The sequence below is a fragment of the Anser brachyrhynchus genome (genome assembly GCF_964034855.1).
Source record: "Anser brachyrhynchus genome assembly, chromosome: 25".
Classification (NCBI taxonomy): domain Eukaryota; kingdom Metazoa; phylum Chordata; class Aves; order Anseriformes; family Anatidae; genus Anser; species Anser brachyrhynchus.
In genome coordinates, this window is record NC_137718.1 from 7,862,754 (window position 1) to 7,880,951 (window position 18,198).

General features: G+C 47.5%; 1 protein-coding gene across 11 annotated transcripts in view; it reads left to right on the top strand.

Moving 5' to 3' along the window:
- The window catches only part of MSANTD2 (Myb/SANT DNA binding domain containing 2), a 30,197-nt gene extending 13,721 nt beyond the window's left edge, over window positions 1–16,476 (top strand). For 2 of the 11 annotated variants that reach the window (XM_080567585.1, XM_080567586.1), the window contains exons 3-5: window positions 376–634; window positions 5,694–5,754; window positions 14,684–16,476. In XM_080567585.1, the coding sequence (XP_080423711.1) occupies window positions 376–634; window positions 5,694–5,754; window positions 14,684–15,542 (1,179 nt within the window). In that variant the 3' untranslated portion in view covers window positions 15,543–16,476. Of the gene's footprint in view, window positions 1–375; window positions 635–5,693; window positions 5,755–11,259; window positions 14,479–14,683 lie in introns of those variants that run through there. The other 9 variants (XM_080567589.1, XM_080567588.1, XR_013941942.1 and 6 more) reach the window with 7 other exon arrangements.
- The last annotated feature ends 1,722 nt before the right edge of the window (window positions 16,477–18,198 follow it).

The window sequence follows — 18,198 nt, forward strand, 5'->3', positions numbered from 1 at the left end:
TGGCTGGTTGGTATCTCTGACTGGGGATCTATTTTTTTTTTCCCTATGTTACATAGCAGGTCTGGGGATTCTGAAGTGGGGAGGAGAATAAGTTGCCCAAGTTAAATCTGATGAACCTGTAGCTGCTATGCAACTTTGTGTTGTAGATGTTAAAGCTAAAACACTGCATCAGGAACCTCGGATAAAAACGATGCTTCCTGCCAGGCATAGATTAACTTGACAGCCTTGCATTTAGCTTGTGAGCGTGTGGCAAATACTGAGCAGCAGAAGTAAAAACCTAAACTCTGCCTAGCAGTTGTGTAACTGTCTGCAAGTGAATGTGTGCTCTTCCGAAGCATCGCCTCCAGGTGATTAACATGCAGTTTTCTGTCTTAGACCCTTCGCAGGTGTTACAGCCGTGTGAAGGAGCATGGTGTTGGGAAGAGGAAAAGCAGCTACACGTTTGAACAGCTGGAGCAGGTGTTTGGACAGGGAGGATGGGATTCCCAGCCCTGCCAGCCTGTCCTCATTAACAGCAGTGGCTTGTACCAAGAGCTGGAGTCAGATGGCAGCACGATGGAAGAGTATTCGCAGGAGGACTGGGGAAACCACAGTCAGGATCTTCATTGCTACCAGACTGGTGAACAGGAATTGGGTAAGAAATCCCGTTAGTGCGTCTCCACCCTCTGATGTTACCTGTGCTCTGCATTCATACAGTACTGACTTTGATGTTTGGGACATAATGTGCTCAGATGCTAAACAGCTGATCTCCATGGAGAGAAATTGCTCCCTGTTCATCACCAAAAGCAAACAGTGGTTCTTGAAGGCTGGTGGAGTATCCAGATCAGGAGAAAAGGGTTATGTGGCCAGAAACCTTGGAAAAGAAGACAATGCATTCCCTGTCTCTCCTTTCCTTCCACCCACTACCTTGGTTTTACCAGATGTTTTCCCTGTCAGCAGTATTCTGCTTTGGAGGCCCTTGGGTGCCAGCTACCATTCAAACGCTGTTCGCTTAAATATGAGCAGGATTTAGAGTCATAGAACCATTAAGGTTGGAAGAGACCTCCAAGATCATCTGGTTCAACCATCACCCTACTACCAATGTCACCCACTAAGCCATGTCCCTAAGCACCAGCTCCAACCTTTCCTTGAACGCCTCCAGGGACAATGACGCCATCACCTCCCTGGGCAACCCGTCCCAATGCCTGACTACTCTTTCTGAGAAATGTTTCCTAATTTCCAACCTAAACCTCCCCTGGTGTAACTTGAGGCCATTCCCGCTAGTCCTGTCACTAGTTACCTGCAAGAAGAGGCCAACCCCCAGCTCCCCACACCTTCCTTTCAGGTAGTTGTAGAGAGCAATACGGTCTCCCCTGAGCCTCCTCTTTTCCAGACGAAACAACCCCAGCTCCCTCAGTTGCTCCTCACAGGACTTGTGTCCCAGGCCCTTCACCAGCTTCGTAGCCTTGCTCTGGACGTGCTCCAGGCCCTCGATGTCCTTCTTGTAGTGAGGAGCCCAAAGCTGAACACAGCACTTGAGGTGCGGCCTCACCAGAGCAGAGTACAGGGGGACGATCACCTCCCCGATCCTGCTGGCTGCACTGTTCCTGACACAAGCCAGGAGGCTGTTGGCCTTCTTGGCCACCTGGGCACACTGCTGGCTCATGTTCAGCTGAGCATCAATCATCACCCCCGGATCCTTTTCCTCTGCACAGCTTTTGAGTTACTCTGCCCCCAGCCTGTAGCGCTGCATGGGGTTGTTGTGGCCAAAGTGCAGAACCCGGCACTTGGCCATGTCGAACCTCATCCCTTGGCCTCTGCCCATCGACCTGTCCTGCCCAGGTCCCTCTGCAGGGCCTTCCTACCCTCCAGCAGGTCAACACTTCCCCCCAGCTTTGTGTTGTCTGCAAACTTAGTGGGGGTGCCCTCAATTCCCTCATCCAAGTCATCAATAAAGATATTAGAGAGGACGGGCCCCAACACCCACCCCTGGGGAACACCCCTGGTGACCAGACACCAGCTGGATTTCACTCCGTTCACCACTACTCTCTGGGCCCTGCCATCCGGTCAGTTTTTAATCGAGCAAAGCGTGTACCTGCCCAAGCCACGGGCTGCCAGTCTCTCCAGGAGAACACTGTGGGAGACCGTGTCAAAGGCCTTGCTGAAGTCTGGGTAGACGACATCAACAGCCTTTCCCTCATCCACCAGGAGGGTCACCAGTCATAGGAGGAGATAAGGTTGGTCAGGCAGGACTTGCCTTTCGTGAACCCATGTTGACTGGGCCTAATCCCCCAGTGGTGCCGCATACATTGCATGATTGCCTTCAAGATGACCTGTTCCGTCACCTTTCCTGGCACCGAGGTCAGACTGATAGGCGTGTTGTTCCCTGGGTCCTCCTTATGACCCTTCGTATAGATGGGCATCACATTATCAAGTCTTCAGTCATCTGGGACCTCTCCGAATGACCATGACCACTGATAGATGGTGGAAAGCAGCCCAGCAATCACATCTGCCAACTCCCTCAGCACCCTCAGGTGGATCTCATCTGGTGCCATGGACTTGTGACAGTCCAGGTGGAGCAGCAGGTCTCTGGTTCCACCTGAACTGTGGGGGGTTTCTTCTGCTCCTCATCCCAGACTTCCAGGTCAGGAGGCTGAGTACTCTGAGGATCAGTGGTCTGGCTAGTAAAGACAGATGCAAAGAAGGCATTAAGAACCTCCTCCTTTTCCTTCTCCTCAGCAGTCATGTTCCCCCCTGCATCCAGTAAAGAATGGAGATTCTCTTTGGCCCTCCTCTTGCCATTAATATATTTAGAAAAACATTTTTTGTTATCCTTGACCTTAGTGGCCAGGTTGAGCTTGTGCTAGGCTTTGGCCTTCCTGATTTTTTCTCTTCATGTCTTGGCAGCTTCCTTGTACTCTCCCTGAGTTGCCTGCCCTTTCTTCCACCAGGCATAAACTCTTTTTCTCCTGAAGACACAGCAAAAGTCCTTGGTTCAGCCACGCCAGTCTTCTTCCCTGCCGGCTCATCTTATGGCACACGGGGACAGCCTGCTCCAGCGCCTTGAAGACTTCCTTCTTCAGGAGTGTCCAGCCTTTCTGGACCCCTCTGCCCTTCAGGACTGACTCCCAAGGGACCCTCCCTACCAGTGTCCTGAACAAGTCAAAGTCTGCCCTTCAGAAGTCCAAGGTAGCAGTTTTACTGATGCCCCTCCTGACTTCTCCAATAATATTGAACTCTACCATGTCACGGTCACTCTGTCCAAGACAGCTCCCTACCACCACATCTCCCACCAGTCCTTCTCTGGTTGTGAACAGGAGGTCTAGCAGGGCACCCCCTCTGGTAGGCACAATAACCAGCTGAGACAGGAAGCTCTCTTCCATGCACTCCAGGAACCTCCTAGACTGCTTCCTCGGGGCTGTATTGTTTTTCCAACATATGTCTGGGAAGTTAAAGTTGTCCATGAGGACAAGCGCTGGCGATTGAGCGACTTCGCCAGCTGCTTGGAGAACTCCTCCTCCGTCTCTTCATCCTGGTTTGGCAGTCTATAACAGACCCCCACCAGGATGCCTGCCATATTGGCCAACCCCCTGATCCTTATCCACAAGGACTCTACCTTTTCATTCCCAACCCCGAGGTCAACAGCATTGAAACAGTCTCTAATACAGAGCCACGCCACTGCCCCTCCTTAGCTGCCTATCCCTTCTGAAGAGCTTGTAGCCATCCATTGTAGCCAACTCCAGTTACAGGAGTGGTCCCAGCACGTCGCAGTGATGGCGACTAGGTCATAGTTTGCCTGCTGCACAATGGCTTCCAGCTCCTCCTGTTTGTTGCCCATGCTGCGTGCATTGGCGTAGATGCACTTGAGTTGCACCATTGCCTTCGCCCTCAACCCTGGGACTGCTCCACCAGGCTTATCTCTGTCGAGTCTCTTTTCCCCCCAACCCCCTTTATACGTAGTTTAAAGCCCTCTTGATGAGCCCTGCCAGTTCTCGGGCTAGAGTCTGTTTTCCCCTTTGGGACAGGTGGGACCCATCAGGAGCCATGAGGCCAGGTGCCGAGTAAACCTCCCCATGATCAAAAAAAAAGCCAAAATTGCTGTGACAGCACCAGCCTCTCAGCCATGTATTAATCAGCTGGGCCTTCCAGGTCTGCTCAGTATCCCTCCCCACCACTGAAGGGATTGAGGAAAACACCACCTGCACACCCATTCCATCCAGCAACCACCCCAATCCCCTGAAGTCCCTTTTGATAGCCCTCAGGCTTCTCTCAGCAATTTCATTTCTGCCAGCCTGAATTATCACTAATGGGTAATAATCAGAGGGGTGAACAAGGTCAGGTCAACAATGTCCAAGCTGCTGCTGTTGATACCAAGGACTATAAGAATGTTTTTCCTTCTTCCCATTTGTCCTAACTGGTATGTTTGCTTTAAACATGTAAATATGCTTATGTCCAGATGTGGCTTTCAAAAAGTAAGCAAGCTCACATGCTTTTCCTGCTTGAATTAGTGGTATCAGTTTCTCTGCGTAAGAATCAGTACATTAATTGATTTGGAGATTTGCTTGTTGCCTGTGGTTTATTTAATGTCGTCAAATGGAGCCAACGACCATATTCTTAATCAAAAAAGAAAGCACATGAATCTGGGCAGTTTTGTCCAGCTGCAGTGGAAAAGTGGGTTTCCTTAAGCATATTTGTATCTCTTGAGCTATGGACCTTATGGTGCGTGTTCTTCCCTTGTGTAAGCATAGAGAAACAGGTCTTATTTCATGTCAGAAACTTGAAGTTGATCAAATTCAGCAGAGACTCAGGTGAGGCAGTAGTTAGAAGATGAATTGGGGGAAAAGCTGTTGGTGTGCCTTTCCTTGTGATTTGTAGGCTGAACAGGAACTGGAGTTGCAGTCACATACCTATACACATCTGTGTTCAGGGGACCAGTGAATGCAGATGCTTCGAAAGAGGATTGAATTGCAATTTGATATTAAAACAGCCAACTTACAAATTAACCATATTCTAGTTCTCTTAGAGTTCTTCCCTAAGGAGTTTAGGAGTCAGAAATATGGTGAGAGGATTTCTCTTAGGAGAGAAATGGTGGGGAGATGATGATGTTTCAAAACATAAGTAAATGACAGCTAATTCCATCTAGTTGTTCTGGTGACTCAAACTGTGGTCTCCTAGTTTGTCACCATTTTCATTCAGTTGTATTACAGAGGCATTTGGGTGCACTTAGGCTTACAATATTCTTAATGTTCAGAGAAGTTATGAGAAAAGCATTTAGCACACAAAATCCAAATGGAATACAGATGCATTTGTTCTGGTGCTTGCTCTTCAAATGTGCCATTGAAAGCAGAATAGTCTCTCTTCTTTTTTTTTTTTTTCCCCACAATGTAGTTCGTAATTAAATTGACTTGTGATTTAATAACAGGAATTATGCTATTGTCCTCGAAAGGTTTTGCACTTGCAGAGAGAGATTCAGATCTTGTAACTGACCATGTCATATAAAAGAATTATTTTTTTTTCTTGTAAGAAGGGTGTAGGATCTGGAGCTGTCTTGTGTATGTGGCAGAATTTAGTGGACTTAAGAAGCAAGTTTGATTTTAATTTCAGCCTTAAAAAACACACACACAGAGACACAAAAAAAAAAAAAAAGGGAAGAAAAAAAAAACACCAGGAACATTATTTAAAACATAACCGTGTGTTGGAATTCTACCTTTCAGATGAAATGCCTACCACAAAAAGAACATTAAAGATAAAACAGGAATCTTCAGAAGACACTCAGTAAGTAATTTATGAATGTTTTACCCTGGAATGTATTTCCCTGGGGATATTGTGCAGGAGGGAGGATATTTGAAACTTCTGATTATAATTATAAATACATTGTGCAAGACTATTCATACAGTTGAATCTGCTTTATGCATTATTCCAGTTACCTCAGAACATCTGAAAAGCTTCACAACTTTGTCCATTCTTGGCTTCATCATACAGCAAATAAGACTCACTGCATGAATGCAAGGACTTACAACGTGGATAAAATACACATCAGAACTGTTAGGGATGTGTGTGGGCAGGCTGCAGTTGTCATGAGTTGAGTCCAAACTCTTCAATCTATTTATAATCTGTTTTTTCCATCTGCTTGAACTTGCCTGAATTTTGCCCCTTTGGACATAAGGAAAAATAACTTTTTTTTTTTATAAAGCAGTCTTTATGTTGTAACATTTTTTTTCCACTAAACCAATTACAGGATCATAACTTGGATACCTAGGTGTTTACATGTGCAATGATGCACAGTGACTAGATATTTAAAATGGATCAAAAGGAGGATACAGGTGAAGTGGAGGAAAGAGACTGACGAGACACCATCTCTGTAGTAGTGTGTATTGTTGACTTGGCTTGGTGTGAGTAATGCTTGCATGAAAAGTTCATGCATTTCCCCTCCTTGGTGGGAAGGCATGCCAAAGCTCGTGATTTTTATTTTTATAACTTTCCAGATCTGACTTGTAACCTTTTGGATTGGTTTAATCTGACAAATACTGGAGCATTTAAAATGTTTTGAGCATGTGAATCTCCATTGCCTCGCCAACAATAACACAGAGTGTTTCAAAAAATGAAAGGAATTGTGCCGTATTTCTTCAGACCAGGGCTACTTTCTTCCAGCCTCTCGTGTTTTAATACTCGTAGGGTAACTGTAGATCAGAATGTGATGAACTGAGCTATTTCAAATTGGCTTGCAGGCCCTTTAGGGTGGGAACACATGTGGACCATGGTGTCTTACACCACCAACCCTTTTATAGGGTTGGCTAAAGCAAATACGGTATTTCCTATGCTGGAAAGTGAGCTTGTGTATGATGATAATTCATCATTGCTGTACACATCTACAAAGTGTCCCTAGCTAGTAATGTAACAGTTTTTTTTTTTTACTATAACTGAGTAATTTTTTAAAAAAAATCTCCCAAGTCTTTTTTTTTAAAGTGACCTTTGTAATGGCTTAGCTTCATCAAATTCCTCTCTTCAGATTCATTTTCCAGGATTAGCCTGTACCTGATGGTCACTTTTGTTTTCCTTAATGTAGAGCAAATTCCAGTTAGCAACTGGAGAAAAATATTTTTTTTTCATTCTAATCATTATTGTCGCCTCTTAGAACAGCCCTAAGAAGCTCCTCACGGTTAATTTCACGTTCAGGATGTGCCTTAGGGAGTTGCATTGAAAATAAACCTGAATGTTCTGAGGTCAAGGCTCAGAGGAGCATGTGGTGCGTTCATACTATCTGATCTTCTCTTCCAGATTTCTGTTGTGTAGATGCATGGCTGGATCAGACTGTCCAGAGCTGGGGTTTTATTTTCTCCTCCCAAGCTCTCTAAAATTCACGGGTGTCTCTGAACTCTTGGGCATTTTGTGAAGCATGCAGGTGAAAAGCCAATCTTACGTGCTCAGTGGAAACACAGAGCATTTTCCAACACAGTGATTTGCAGAAAGTGGCTTTTTTTCTCCCCTCTGAGGAGCAAGGAAGTCAGACTCAGATCAAACCAACTCAGATTGTGTCTTTTAAAGCTGTAAAGAAACCTGAAAAATATGCTGTTTCGCTACATCAAGCAATGAAAAGCAAAGAAGTAAATAAGCGTTCTTCATGCCTTCTGCACTGTCAGGGATGTGAAGTAGAAGGTGTTATAGAATCATAGAATACCCTAAGTTGGAAGGGACCCATAAGGATCATCGAGTCCAGCTCCTGGGTTCACACAGGACAACCCAAACATCAGTCCATGTGTCTGAGAGCGTTGTCCAAACGCCTCTTGACCTCTGACAGGCTCAATTCTGTGACCACATCTCTGGGGAGCCTGTCCCAGTGCCCGACCACCCTCTGGGTGCAGAACCTTTCCCTAACCCCCAGCCTGACCCTCCCCTGTCCCAGCTCCATGCCGTTCCCTCGGGTCCTGTCGCTGTCCCCAGAGAGCAGAGCTCAGCGCCTGCCCCTCCGCTCCCCTCGTGAGGGAGCTGCAGGCCGCCATGAGGCCTCCCCTCGGCCTGCTCTGCTCTGGGCTGAACAAACCAAGGGACCTCAGCTGCTCCTCACACGTCTTCCCCTCCAGACCCTTCACTATCTTTTTAGCCCTCCTTTGGGCACTCTCTAGTAGTTTTATGTCCTTTTCATACTGTGGTGCCCAAACCTGCACACAGTGCCTGAGGTGAGGCCTCACCAGGCAGAGCGCAGCCGGACAGTCCCTTCCCTTGGCGCCAGCTAGCAGCGCCGTGCCTGAGGCACCCCAGGGTGCGGTTGGCCCTTTTGGCTGCCAGAGCACTCTGTTGACCTGTCTTCACCTTGCTGTCAACCAGAACCCCCAGATCTCTTTCTGCAGCTGCTTTCCAGCCTCTTGTCCCCCAGGCTGTACGTATAGACAGGGTTGTCCCCTCCCAGGTAAAGAATCTGGCACGCATTCTTGCTAAACTTCATGTGGTTGGGCAGTGTGGCCCAGCAGTGTCAAAAGCAGATTTTCAAGTTAGGGGTTTGAAAAGTGGAAGATTGCTGCATGCTGGTGTGCCAGGGTTTACTTTGTCCAGTTTAGCACCTCAGCAGTTGTCAGCAGTTGGAATCAGCAATTGGAAATTGCTGATCAGCAATTGGAAAATCAGCAGTTGGAAATCAGATAAGGAAATGAACATTCAGATTGGAGTGATTACAAGCAGTCTGGAGAAGCCTGACAGATACTGTAGATAAGCTGGGTATTTATTATCTTTAACTTAAAAAACTTTTAAAAACTTAAAAAAAAAAAAAAAAAAGGAGAAAAATGTCTAATTTTGAAAGCTGCCGAGAATAAATAGATGCCAAACTTATTCATGTTTTTGGACGGTGTTTTAAAATGCATGTAGCTTATTTCAAAGAACACAGGCCTCCAGTTTGTCTGCTTTCTTGGGCATGTGGAAAGTTAAAGCTGAAATAATCTCAGTAAAATTGGTGGAAGTGATGATGTGTTCTGAGAAGATACATTCACGTTTTCTGGTGAATCTTGTGTTGAGATGTTTAAAATGGAGAATTTCCAGTGTGGAGATGCCTGGCTATTTGCACATGTGTTCCTAAATTGCTGTCTTTGCTTCTCCCTCCCATGGGGTTTTGGAAGGGATTTCTCTGCAGTGCTATCACCTCCATAGGTGGTAGCCTCCTGAGGCTGAGCGTGGCACTGTGAAAACCAGCAGCAATCCAGCAGGAATCCTTTGCTCCCCTTATGAGGGAGCAGATTCCAGGAGCTGAGCTGAGCAGCTTGTAGAAAAACATGGGAGCATGGTTGTAGAAAACACATAAAGATTATTTCCCTAACAGGAGGGATGAAGGCGAGGGTGTCTCTAACGTGCTTGCTATAGGAAACTTATCTTTCCACTACAAGTGCACAGCTTCAGGCTTTAATACTGAGCTCTCTGAGCACTGGAATTTTTTCTGACTATTCTTCTTCCGATAAAACATACACATAAGAAGTCACCATTGCTATCAACAGACCAGAGGTCTGCAGAAGCAAGACAGCGTGCTTTGCTTCTGCCTGCTGTGTGCCAGGGGTTGAGCTCTTCCTGGAGTTTAGCCAGCACCAGGACCTGGTTATGCACCAACAAACTTAGTGCCTTGTATCTCCAAGCAAGCTGCACAGCCTGTTAGCACTGACAGCACTGCACCTCTTGACTTCAGATAGAAAACAACTACTCTTTAAAACAACTACTCTGTCAGGTGGACTCTCCCCTGTTGGCCATGCTGTTACATTCCCTTGGCATGCTACTGCCTCCCAGTAAACTGTTTTGAAAAGTGAAATGCTACTTAGGATGCTGTTCTACTATTTTAAATTTGAGGAGTTTGTTTTTTTCACTGCAGGCTTTTGGAAGATGAAATAGAAAAAGCCTGGGGAGTTAGATCCTTCACTGAAACCAGCTGTTTCAGTTTCTTTGAAGTCTGCTTTTGTTTAGAAACAGTGCCTGAGAATAAATTTGCACCAAGTCTTGAGACTTTCCTCATTTGAGTTGCAAAAGCTTCTGAGAAGGAAGTGCAGATGACCAGTCTGAGCCAGGTGCTGAGGGTCGTAGTATGCAACGTGGTAAAATGCAGCTCTAGGGCACCTTCTGCAGATGGAAAATGAGATGGCCCTGTGTGTCACAGGGCTGAACCAGGGTAAACTCTTTACTTGCTCAGATTTTGTTTCCTTGTTCTAAAGAGAGAGAGAAATAACAGTTCGGCTTCTACTGACCGTGCCATGTTAGGTGTTTCTGTCTTCCTGCAACCAGCAGAAAGACAAGAAGCACTCTCAGCTCTGTGTTCTGGCAGAGCAGCTGCCTGTGCTTGAGCCACATCACATTAATTTAGCTGTTACCTAGCAGGACAGAGCTGCGGTGTAAGTGATTGCAAAACTACAGCTTTATTCCATATACATATACAGCTTTATTTATACAGGTTTATTCCCAGTTCCCACTCAATTGCGCCCCTACCCAGTGTGTCATTCCCCTGCCCAAATTTTGCATGCCTGTGAAAGGAGGGGCTGTCTTCACAGAGTTAGCTGTGCCTTAAGCTCTTGGCTCTGGAGAATGGGGGAGCACAGCTACAGTACTGCATGCTTCCCAGTTGCTGGGCTTGGCCCCGTGTGTAGTCGTGACTGTAGCATGATTTGGGGGTACTTGGTACCATTTTTCATCAGCCAGTGTTTTGGTCAAGGTGCAGAGTGCCCTTATACCTGGACATGCTGGGTGGGGACTGGGAAAATGAAGCTCAGCAGTGGGACTGCTGCTGAGCTGTTGAATCCTGGTGTAAGTGGGAAGGGGAGATGCTAAAATGAAAAGCAGAGCATTTTTTTAACATTTCTTTTTCCCTACTGCTTCCTCTGTGCTCAAGCTGATAGATTCCCTCCATGGGAAGCCCGTATCTTCTCTGATATGTGAGGTGCTGCTGGAGATTGTCTCTAGTGAAGTTATTCTTGTTCCAAGCAGGAGTTGTTTGATGAGTGACTAATTTTTTTTTTTACCAGAGCTTCAGCTCTATTTTATGCTGAACTAAGCTTAGCAATAGTATTTATGGTGTAATTAATAAAGGTGGCTTTTTTTTTTTTTTGTTCCTAGCTTCTTTCCTTCACTGTTGAATGAAAATCTACCCACACTGTGTTCTCATGTATCTGAGTTTGGATGGGACCGTTTCCTTAAACTGAGTTTGGCTGTCTCTCTTTAATGGAATGAATGTGTAACGCTGGTAAAAACAGGCTGCTGTTGCACAGCCCTGCACTGAGCCAGCTGTTTACTATGTCACCTTGTGTGTCTTGTCCCCAGAGGATGAACTTACACTTCCAAAAGTCTAAAGTGCAAGTCTGAGATGACATCTTCAAGCGTAGTGACACTGCTGCTCAGCATCTGAAGAAGCATCAGGAAAGCTATAGAGAATGTTCTTTCCACTTTTATCCATTGAAAAAGTTCAGGCTTGTATGCTGTAGGGTTTGTAAACATAAATGTATTTGAAGTAAATACTCATGCGCTTTTCTTGTATGGCGTTTCTCTCCTTGCCTTCTCTTCTGCTGCTAGGCTGGGGAAAGTGGAAGTGACTTCTTAGAAGTAATTTAAAATAAGAGTTTGTTGACAATGCAACAGGTGTTTTTAACAACCTCTGGCTCTTATCCTGTGCTTTCCAAGCAGGTTCCCTCCTTAGTGCTCTACAAACTCTGTTATGTGTTGATCACAGTAGTGATGCACTTACCAAAATGCCTTTTAAGGTTTATCCAGACATTCTTCTGCTTGGTTGGCAAGATTGCTGCTGCTAGAAAGCTGAAATACACTGCATGCTAGACGGATAAAGCCCTACCTCTCACTGGGTAGAGTGAGTGATTTCGACCTGGGCTGCTCAGACTCAGTGTGTTGGGCTTGGGCTTGTGTGAAGCTTGCAGAGCCAGTGGTCACCTAACACGTGTAAAGTTGTTCAGCAGGGAGCGTAACAGTCCTGAGACCAGGCCGACTTCAGTCTGCCAAGGAAGAAATGGATAGCTTAGAGTAAACCCAGCAGTTGGAGAGCTTTCCCAAAATCATGTGTTGCATTTGGGAAAACGCAGTGTGCCAGTCCGTGTTCCTTTATATTAAACTTCACTGTGGAGTTGAACCACCTGCCTGGCAAACTGAAGTCAGTCCCCAGCAGTCCTCTGAGTAAAATAGATAAAACTTGGGATGCTGTTGCCTCTTCATTTTTGTCCCTGTAAAGTAAGCTGGAGCATACTAGGCTTGATTTGGATGTGCAGCACCTAGAGGAAAAAAAAAAAAAAAGCTTTTTGAGCTGAGAAGCTGTGAAGTTGATTGAATGATTGAACCCCTCTCGCACTGTGGAAAGGGTCTGAAGCTCCCAACCCTTTTTTTCCTTTGAACCGTTAGATCAATATAATGCAAAAGTGGAAAGAGATACCTTTATAACCTGCCTGTGTTCCATGTAGAGATTTTTTGGGCAGAAAAGTAACTGTGAGAATCTCAGCCCCGTGTCTGTCCTGTGCAGTTTGTGGGGTGTTGTCTGCTATTGCTTAAGGAGTTGTTTCATAACCGGTTGATACTTCTGACCTTACTGTCTCACCAGTCTTATGCCCTAACTCTATAGGGAGCTGTTACAGAAGGCTGATTTTAGGGAATTAAAGCAATCTTCGTGAACACAGCAAACACAAGTTGCCTCAGGTAAAAAGAAGAAGCTTTTGGCAGCTCCTCACTTACTGCATGCTTGTGCAGCTCTGCTGCCTTTGGTGCTGGTCCATGATGAATCGGCAGAGGTGGGTGGTAAGAGCCCGTACGAAGAAGGGAGTTCATGTGCACCCTGCAGAAGAAAGCTCTGTCACCCGCTGCAGGGACTGAGGTGCATTATGTTGTTCTGATGGGAAGTAGGAGGAGAAAACGCATCCAGTAGCTTCAGCCCCTGATCTTCTCTGGGATGTGGTGACACCTGTATGATTGCAGTGCAGATTTACAGATGTAGTGTAACAGGTAGGTGAGGAGAGTTGAGTGGAGCTAGCTCTCAAATGACCTTGGCTGGACCAAGATGTTTCTCAGTTACCAACAGTATTGTGCTATCTTCCTATGACTTGGATTATAGGGCAAGAATTCTCAAAATCAATAGTTCTGTCTACTAATTATGTTCGAAGTGTCTCATTCATCCTGAATGAAGCTGTTCAGCTTACTTCAGATGTATGCAAATGCTCCTGCCTGATCGCTTAGCAATGTGTGAATCCCTGCAGCGAAACTTACTTTGACACTGGCGTTGTTATTAGCAGCCAAAAGAAATCTTTAGTAATGCAAGCGCTTCTTTATTTGATCTCTGGAGGGATTTCAGATATGCACCATGGTGCAGCTTAATGCTTCGCTTGTGTCCCGATCCAGCAGCGAGCTGTGGAGTAGGGAATCTTCGCTTGCATCTTCTGCTCTGCAGAGGCGCACTTGTCGTGGGTGGATTTGGGTTGTGGTTTGTGGCCTGGGTGAGTTCTCCACGTCCCGGGAGCCCTGTTTCTTGCCCAGTGCTGGCAGCAAGCCTTTGGATCTCCTTGGCTTGTTTTGTGTTTTTACAATTACAACCCGTTGTTCGCTGACACTAATTTCAGGGTAATGACTTAGGTGGAAGCATGTGAGTGTTGGTAACAAATTAGGGATGCAGCTTCAGTTGTCTTTGATGGACCGCGTGCTGATGTGCACGCACAGCTTCTGGGCAAGATAGTAATTTTCCAAATAAGCAAGAAGAGGATGTCTGCATGCAGCTGGTTGAAACGAGAGCCTTAGGTAAGAGGAAAAGAGGGGGATTGCTCTGGAAAAGTCAGCCCTGGTCTTCACTGTAGTTGCTCACTGTGCTTGCAAACTTTTTTTTTTATTTGGGAAGCTGAAACAAAATCCATTTCCATTTTTGGAATTATGGAAGCATGGAGGTAAAAACAGACAACCCTTTTGCTTCAAGAAGAAAGGAAGTTCTGGGTTTTTTTGGTTTTTTTTTTGAGCAAGGTGAAGGCAAATGCACTTAGACTTCTGTGAGGAAACAGCAGGACAAGCTGAAGCAAAGTATTTCAGGGCTGTACATGCATCTGTTAAAAAAAAAAAGTTCACATTAATTTAGTAGTACCAGAGAAATGCTTGCAGTTGCTTTTAAGCAATACAGGTACATTTCTACAGCGTGGTTCTGGGTGTGGTGGTAGCAATAAGAGCAGAAATCTTTCTCTGAACCTGAACTTGGAGATCTCTCAGCAGGGCAGCTCACGTTTTCTTCTCCGGGTTATTTCCAGCAGAAAGCACAGTTTGCTAGAGGGGATTGGATGGAGTTCAGTTTCTTCTCTGAGAGTTTTTTTGTTTTGTTTTTGATGAGGTTAATTAAAAGACATCAGTGTGGTGTTGCAGTCTGGAAATTCGTGTAGCAATGTAGGATGTATACAGTAATTAAATACCCACAGCTTAAAAAGCAGTCTAGCAAATGTGGAGCGTGGTGGTTCTTCAGCTCCTCAGCACGTGAATTTTCGCAATTGTCTTTTCAGCCTTGACACTGCCCAATTCATAAAGATTCTGTAAAGCAGCGCTGAGATCGAGCCTTCCCCATGCAGACAGCAGCAGCCCTGCTCGCACCTTCTCTGCTGTGCCTTGTGCCGAGCAGCAGATTAGTGTTTTCTGAAAGCTGGTGTGTTGGCTGGGGTGGTTTAGCAGCTCTGATTTTAGCCGAGCGGTTACTGACAGCTTACCCTTCTGTTCATTTTTCCAGGAAGCGTGACGTGATGCAGAACATTATGCAAATCCTGGAGTCTGTCCAGTTGAAGTGGGAGCTGTTTCAGAGCTGGACAGACTTCTCCAGGCTACATCTCTCTAACAAACTGGCCATTTTTGGCATCGGTTACAACACGCGCTGGAAGGAGGACATTCGCTACCACTACGCAGAGATCAGCTCGCAGGTGCCCCTTGGCAAACGGCTCCGGGAGTATTTCAACTCGGAGAAGCCAGAGGGCAGGGTTATCATGACCAGAGTACAGAAAATGAACTGGAAAAACGTTTACTACAAATTCCTAGAGATCACTATTAGTGAAGCAAGGTGCCTCGAGCTGCACATGGAGATTGACTGGATACCCATTGCTCACTCCAAGCCAACGGGAGGAAATATCGTTCAGTATTTATTACCAGGAGGCATCCCCAAAAGCCCGGGCTTGTATGCCATTGGGTATGAAGAGTGTCATGAGAAGCCCCACTCGCCTCTCACAGAGCACCGAGGCCCCGATCCTGGCAATGAGACTCAAGGGGAGCTGGAGGTGCCATCACCGCAGGCTTCTCTCCGGGTGGGGGTGGAGATGGAGTCTGCCCGAATTATCTACTGTTACCTTGGCATTGCCGAGGTCAGGACTCTCCAGCAGTGCCTGTTTTTACATTTTCAGGCAAACACCAAAACCTTCAGCAAAGAGTGGGTTGGGATCAATGCGTTTTTATCTCAGAACTGCATTGTAGAGCCCGGTGTCTCACCAAAATCCATCTACATCAAATTTGTGGAAGTGGAGAGGGATTTTCTTTCTGCTGGCTCTTTGGTAGAGTGCCTGGAAAAAGCCATTGGATACCCCTTAAAATTTAACAACTGAATCTCGTCCTTCATAAGGATTAGGGCTTGTGCCTGTTTCCATCTCACTACCGGACGTTTTCAGATCCTGTCTGTTCACAGCTGGGCAAGTAAGACTTTCCACTTGAAACGCGTTTCAGAGGGAAAGATGCTTGCGGGCGGTTTCAAAGAGCTCGCCCCAGGCATGCGGGACAGCCGTAGACCAGCCGGATCTGCACCGAGCAGCGCTGCGATGAGAGCCCTGGACATGAAATGACTGTAGGTACATTCCACATCGGACTGAGCGTACGCTTGGCGTTTCATACGAAAAGCGGTTTTTCCACTGTCTCATTTTTACACATCTGTCTCTAAGTGTTATTACAGATCTGAATAAATAAGCAATAGATAATGGCAAGTTAAACCTTGAATCACATTAAATGAGACTGTTTTTCAAAGCCACCCTAGATACTATTGTATATAATTTAGAATTTCACATTTTTTCACCCATCAAGTGTTCTCCTATCCAAACAGTGTTGCCTGCAAAGACTTTTGTTTCTGTGATGTATTCCACTTTACTAGTAGTGTTGCCATATCTGCTTTTATTTTATTTTATTTTATTTTTAACGTTAAAATAATTCCTGGGCTTTTATTTTTTTTTTTGAGTTCTCTTTAGCCTCTGTGAGAATAACCTGGCAGCTGGGAAACATTTTGTCAAACCATGCTTATGGATACAATCAAAGCTGTGAGAACTGGGGTGGGGGGAAAGGGGTGGGTGGGGCGGGGGGCACGAGGGCCGGGAGGAAGCATTTAAAGCCTTTTCAGAAGTGTTACTATATAAGCCCCATTACTTTGCTGGCTGGTGCTGGCGTTTTGGTTTTTCTAAAGCTCATTGATCAGTGACGTTGTGACATACGATGAATGTGTCGGTCCTAATAAAATCAAGCAAATGCGCACGGACTCCTAGAGCTGTCTTTCTCCTCCTGGGGTGGGATCCATCTGCAGGGGGACAGCTTTCCTGCTCTGAGCAGCACCCTGGAAATTTCGTTCCTGGGGCTTCGTTCCAGAGGTCGTCCTTGCGAGAGCCTTTCCGTTTCGTTTGCATTGTGGCCGGGGTCGGCAGCTATGGAGAATGGTGAGTGCGGCTCTGCTTGTTTTGTTACTAGCATGGGTGCGTGAGCATCCCTCTTGCCAGGCTTGGACAGAAGGTTTGGGGAGAGGAGGGAGTGGAGGTGGCTTTGTGGCCCTGGTTGGTGGCTGTGCCTCAAGGGCTGTGGGACAGCAGCGTGCCCCGTGGTGGAGCTGAGTCTCCTCCTTTGCCTCCAGCCTCTGCCTTCTGACCCCCTCCCCCCCAGCTCTGGACATGTCTTCAGCTTGGGAACATCATCTGCGGAGTGGCAGCAGGGAAGACAAACAGCCTTTGGAAGTGCTCCGTGGCCCTTGGCACCGCTTCCCAGCTGCATCGACCCCCCGCCATTTAGGAAACGCACGGAGACGCCTTTGCCCCCATCATTTTCCTCACGCTCGATGTGGCTCGGCTCCTGGCTGCTGCACGGCAGCATTTGAAGGACTCCTTGTGTGTTCAGTGACGACTTTCCCTGACAATTTGGGACTGGAAAAAGCAAGCTAAGGTCAAAAAAAGCTGCAAATGCGGCCAGGCGCTGAGCGTGGGGCTGGAAAAATGGGTGGAAATGGGGCTCTTGCACTTGGGATCCTCTGGCAGTAGGGGGGGGTTGCGTGGGTTTAAGGCTTCTCAGGCTGTCCGGTGCGTGGCCTCGCCTAGCAGAGGGACTTTTTGTTTCTCCTGGAGTGCTGAGCGATGGCAGCACGTGGGGAGGCTTTTCGGGGAGAAATAAGGGTTCTACCGCCCGTTAGGGCCAGGCTCAGCAGCAAAGCCTCTCCCGGTGCTCTTCCCAGCAGAGGGCATCCGGCGGCCGGGATCGGCGGCCTGCAGCCCCCGGCCCGTCTCTTCCCCGCTCTTCCCTTGCCAAGATCTGTTCCGCCGGCCCGGGGTGGATCCCCCAGCGGTCCCCAAAGCTTCGCCTGTCCGCAGGGCCGCGTCCTGCCACGCTCGAGGCTGCTTTTGCTGCCGAAGGGATCCGCTGGTGTCCTCCGTCGGTTGGGGCCCGCCAAGCTCCTTGCCTCCTGGGTACCCGCAGTCCTCGCTCTGGGAGGATGCGCCGCGTCCCCCCGCCCTGCAGATCCCCCCCAAATCCCTCTGGGACCTTGCCTCTGCTCCAGGCCCCGTCCCCGCTGCCCACCCCAGCCGCAGGCAGGCCCAGGCCACGCAGCGAGCCGGGGCTGCTTCCAGCCGGGGGGTCGGAACGTCCCCGTCTTGTCCTTTTGGTCCGGTTCTGAGCGGCTTTTGGGCGCTTTTTGGGGAGGGATGCGGCCGGTCAGGGGCCGCTGGCGGGAGGAAGCGCCCTGCGGGGCTCTGGGGTCCCTAGGGGAGCAGTGGCGTGACCCCTGGGGAGGTGACAAGCAACCCCCCCGCCATAATATCCTAATTTCGTTATTAATTATTAATTATTAATTATTGATTATTAATAATCCTGCCAATTAACAAATAACCGTGATTGCCCAGAATGGGGGGGGGGCGGTTTGGACCCCCGGGGTGTGGCTGGGGAGAAGAGCCCCGCCCCGCCCCCCGCCGAGCCCCGCCCCCCGCCGAGCCCCGCCCCCCGCCGAGCCCCGCCCCCCGC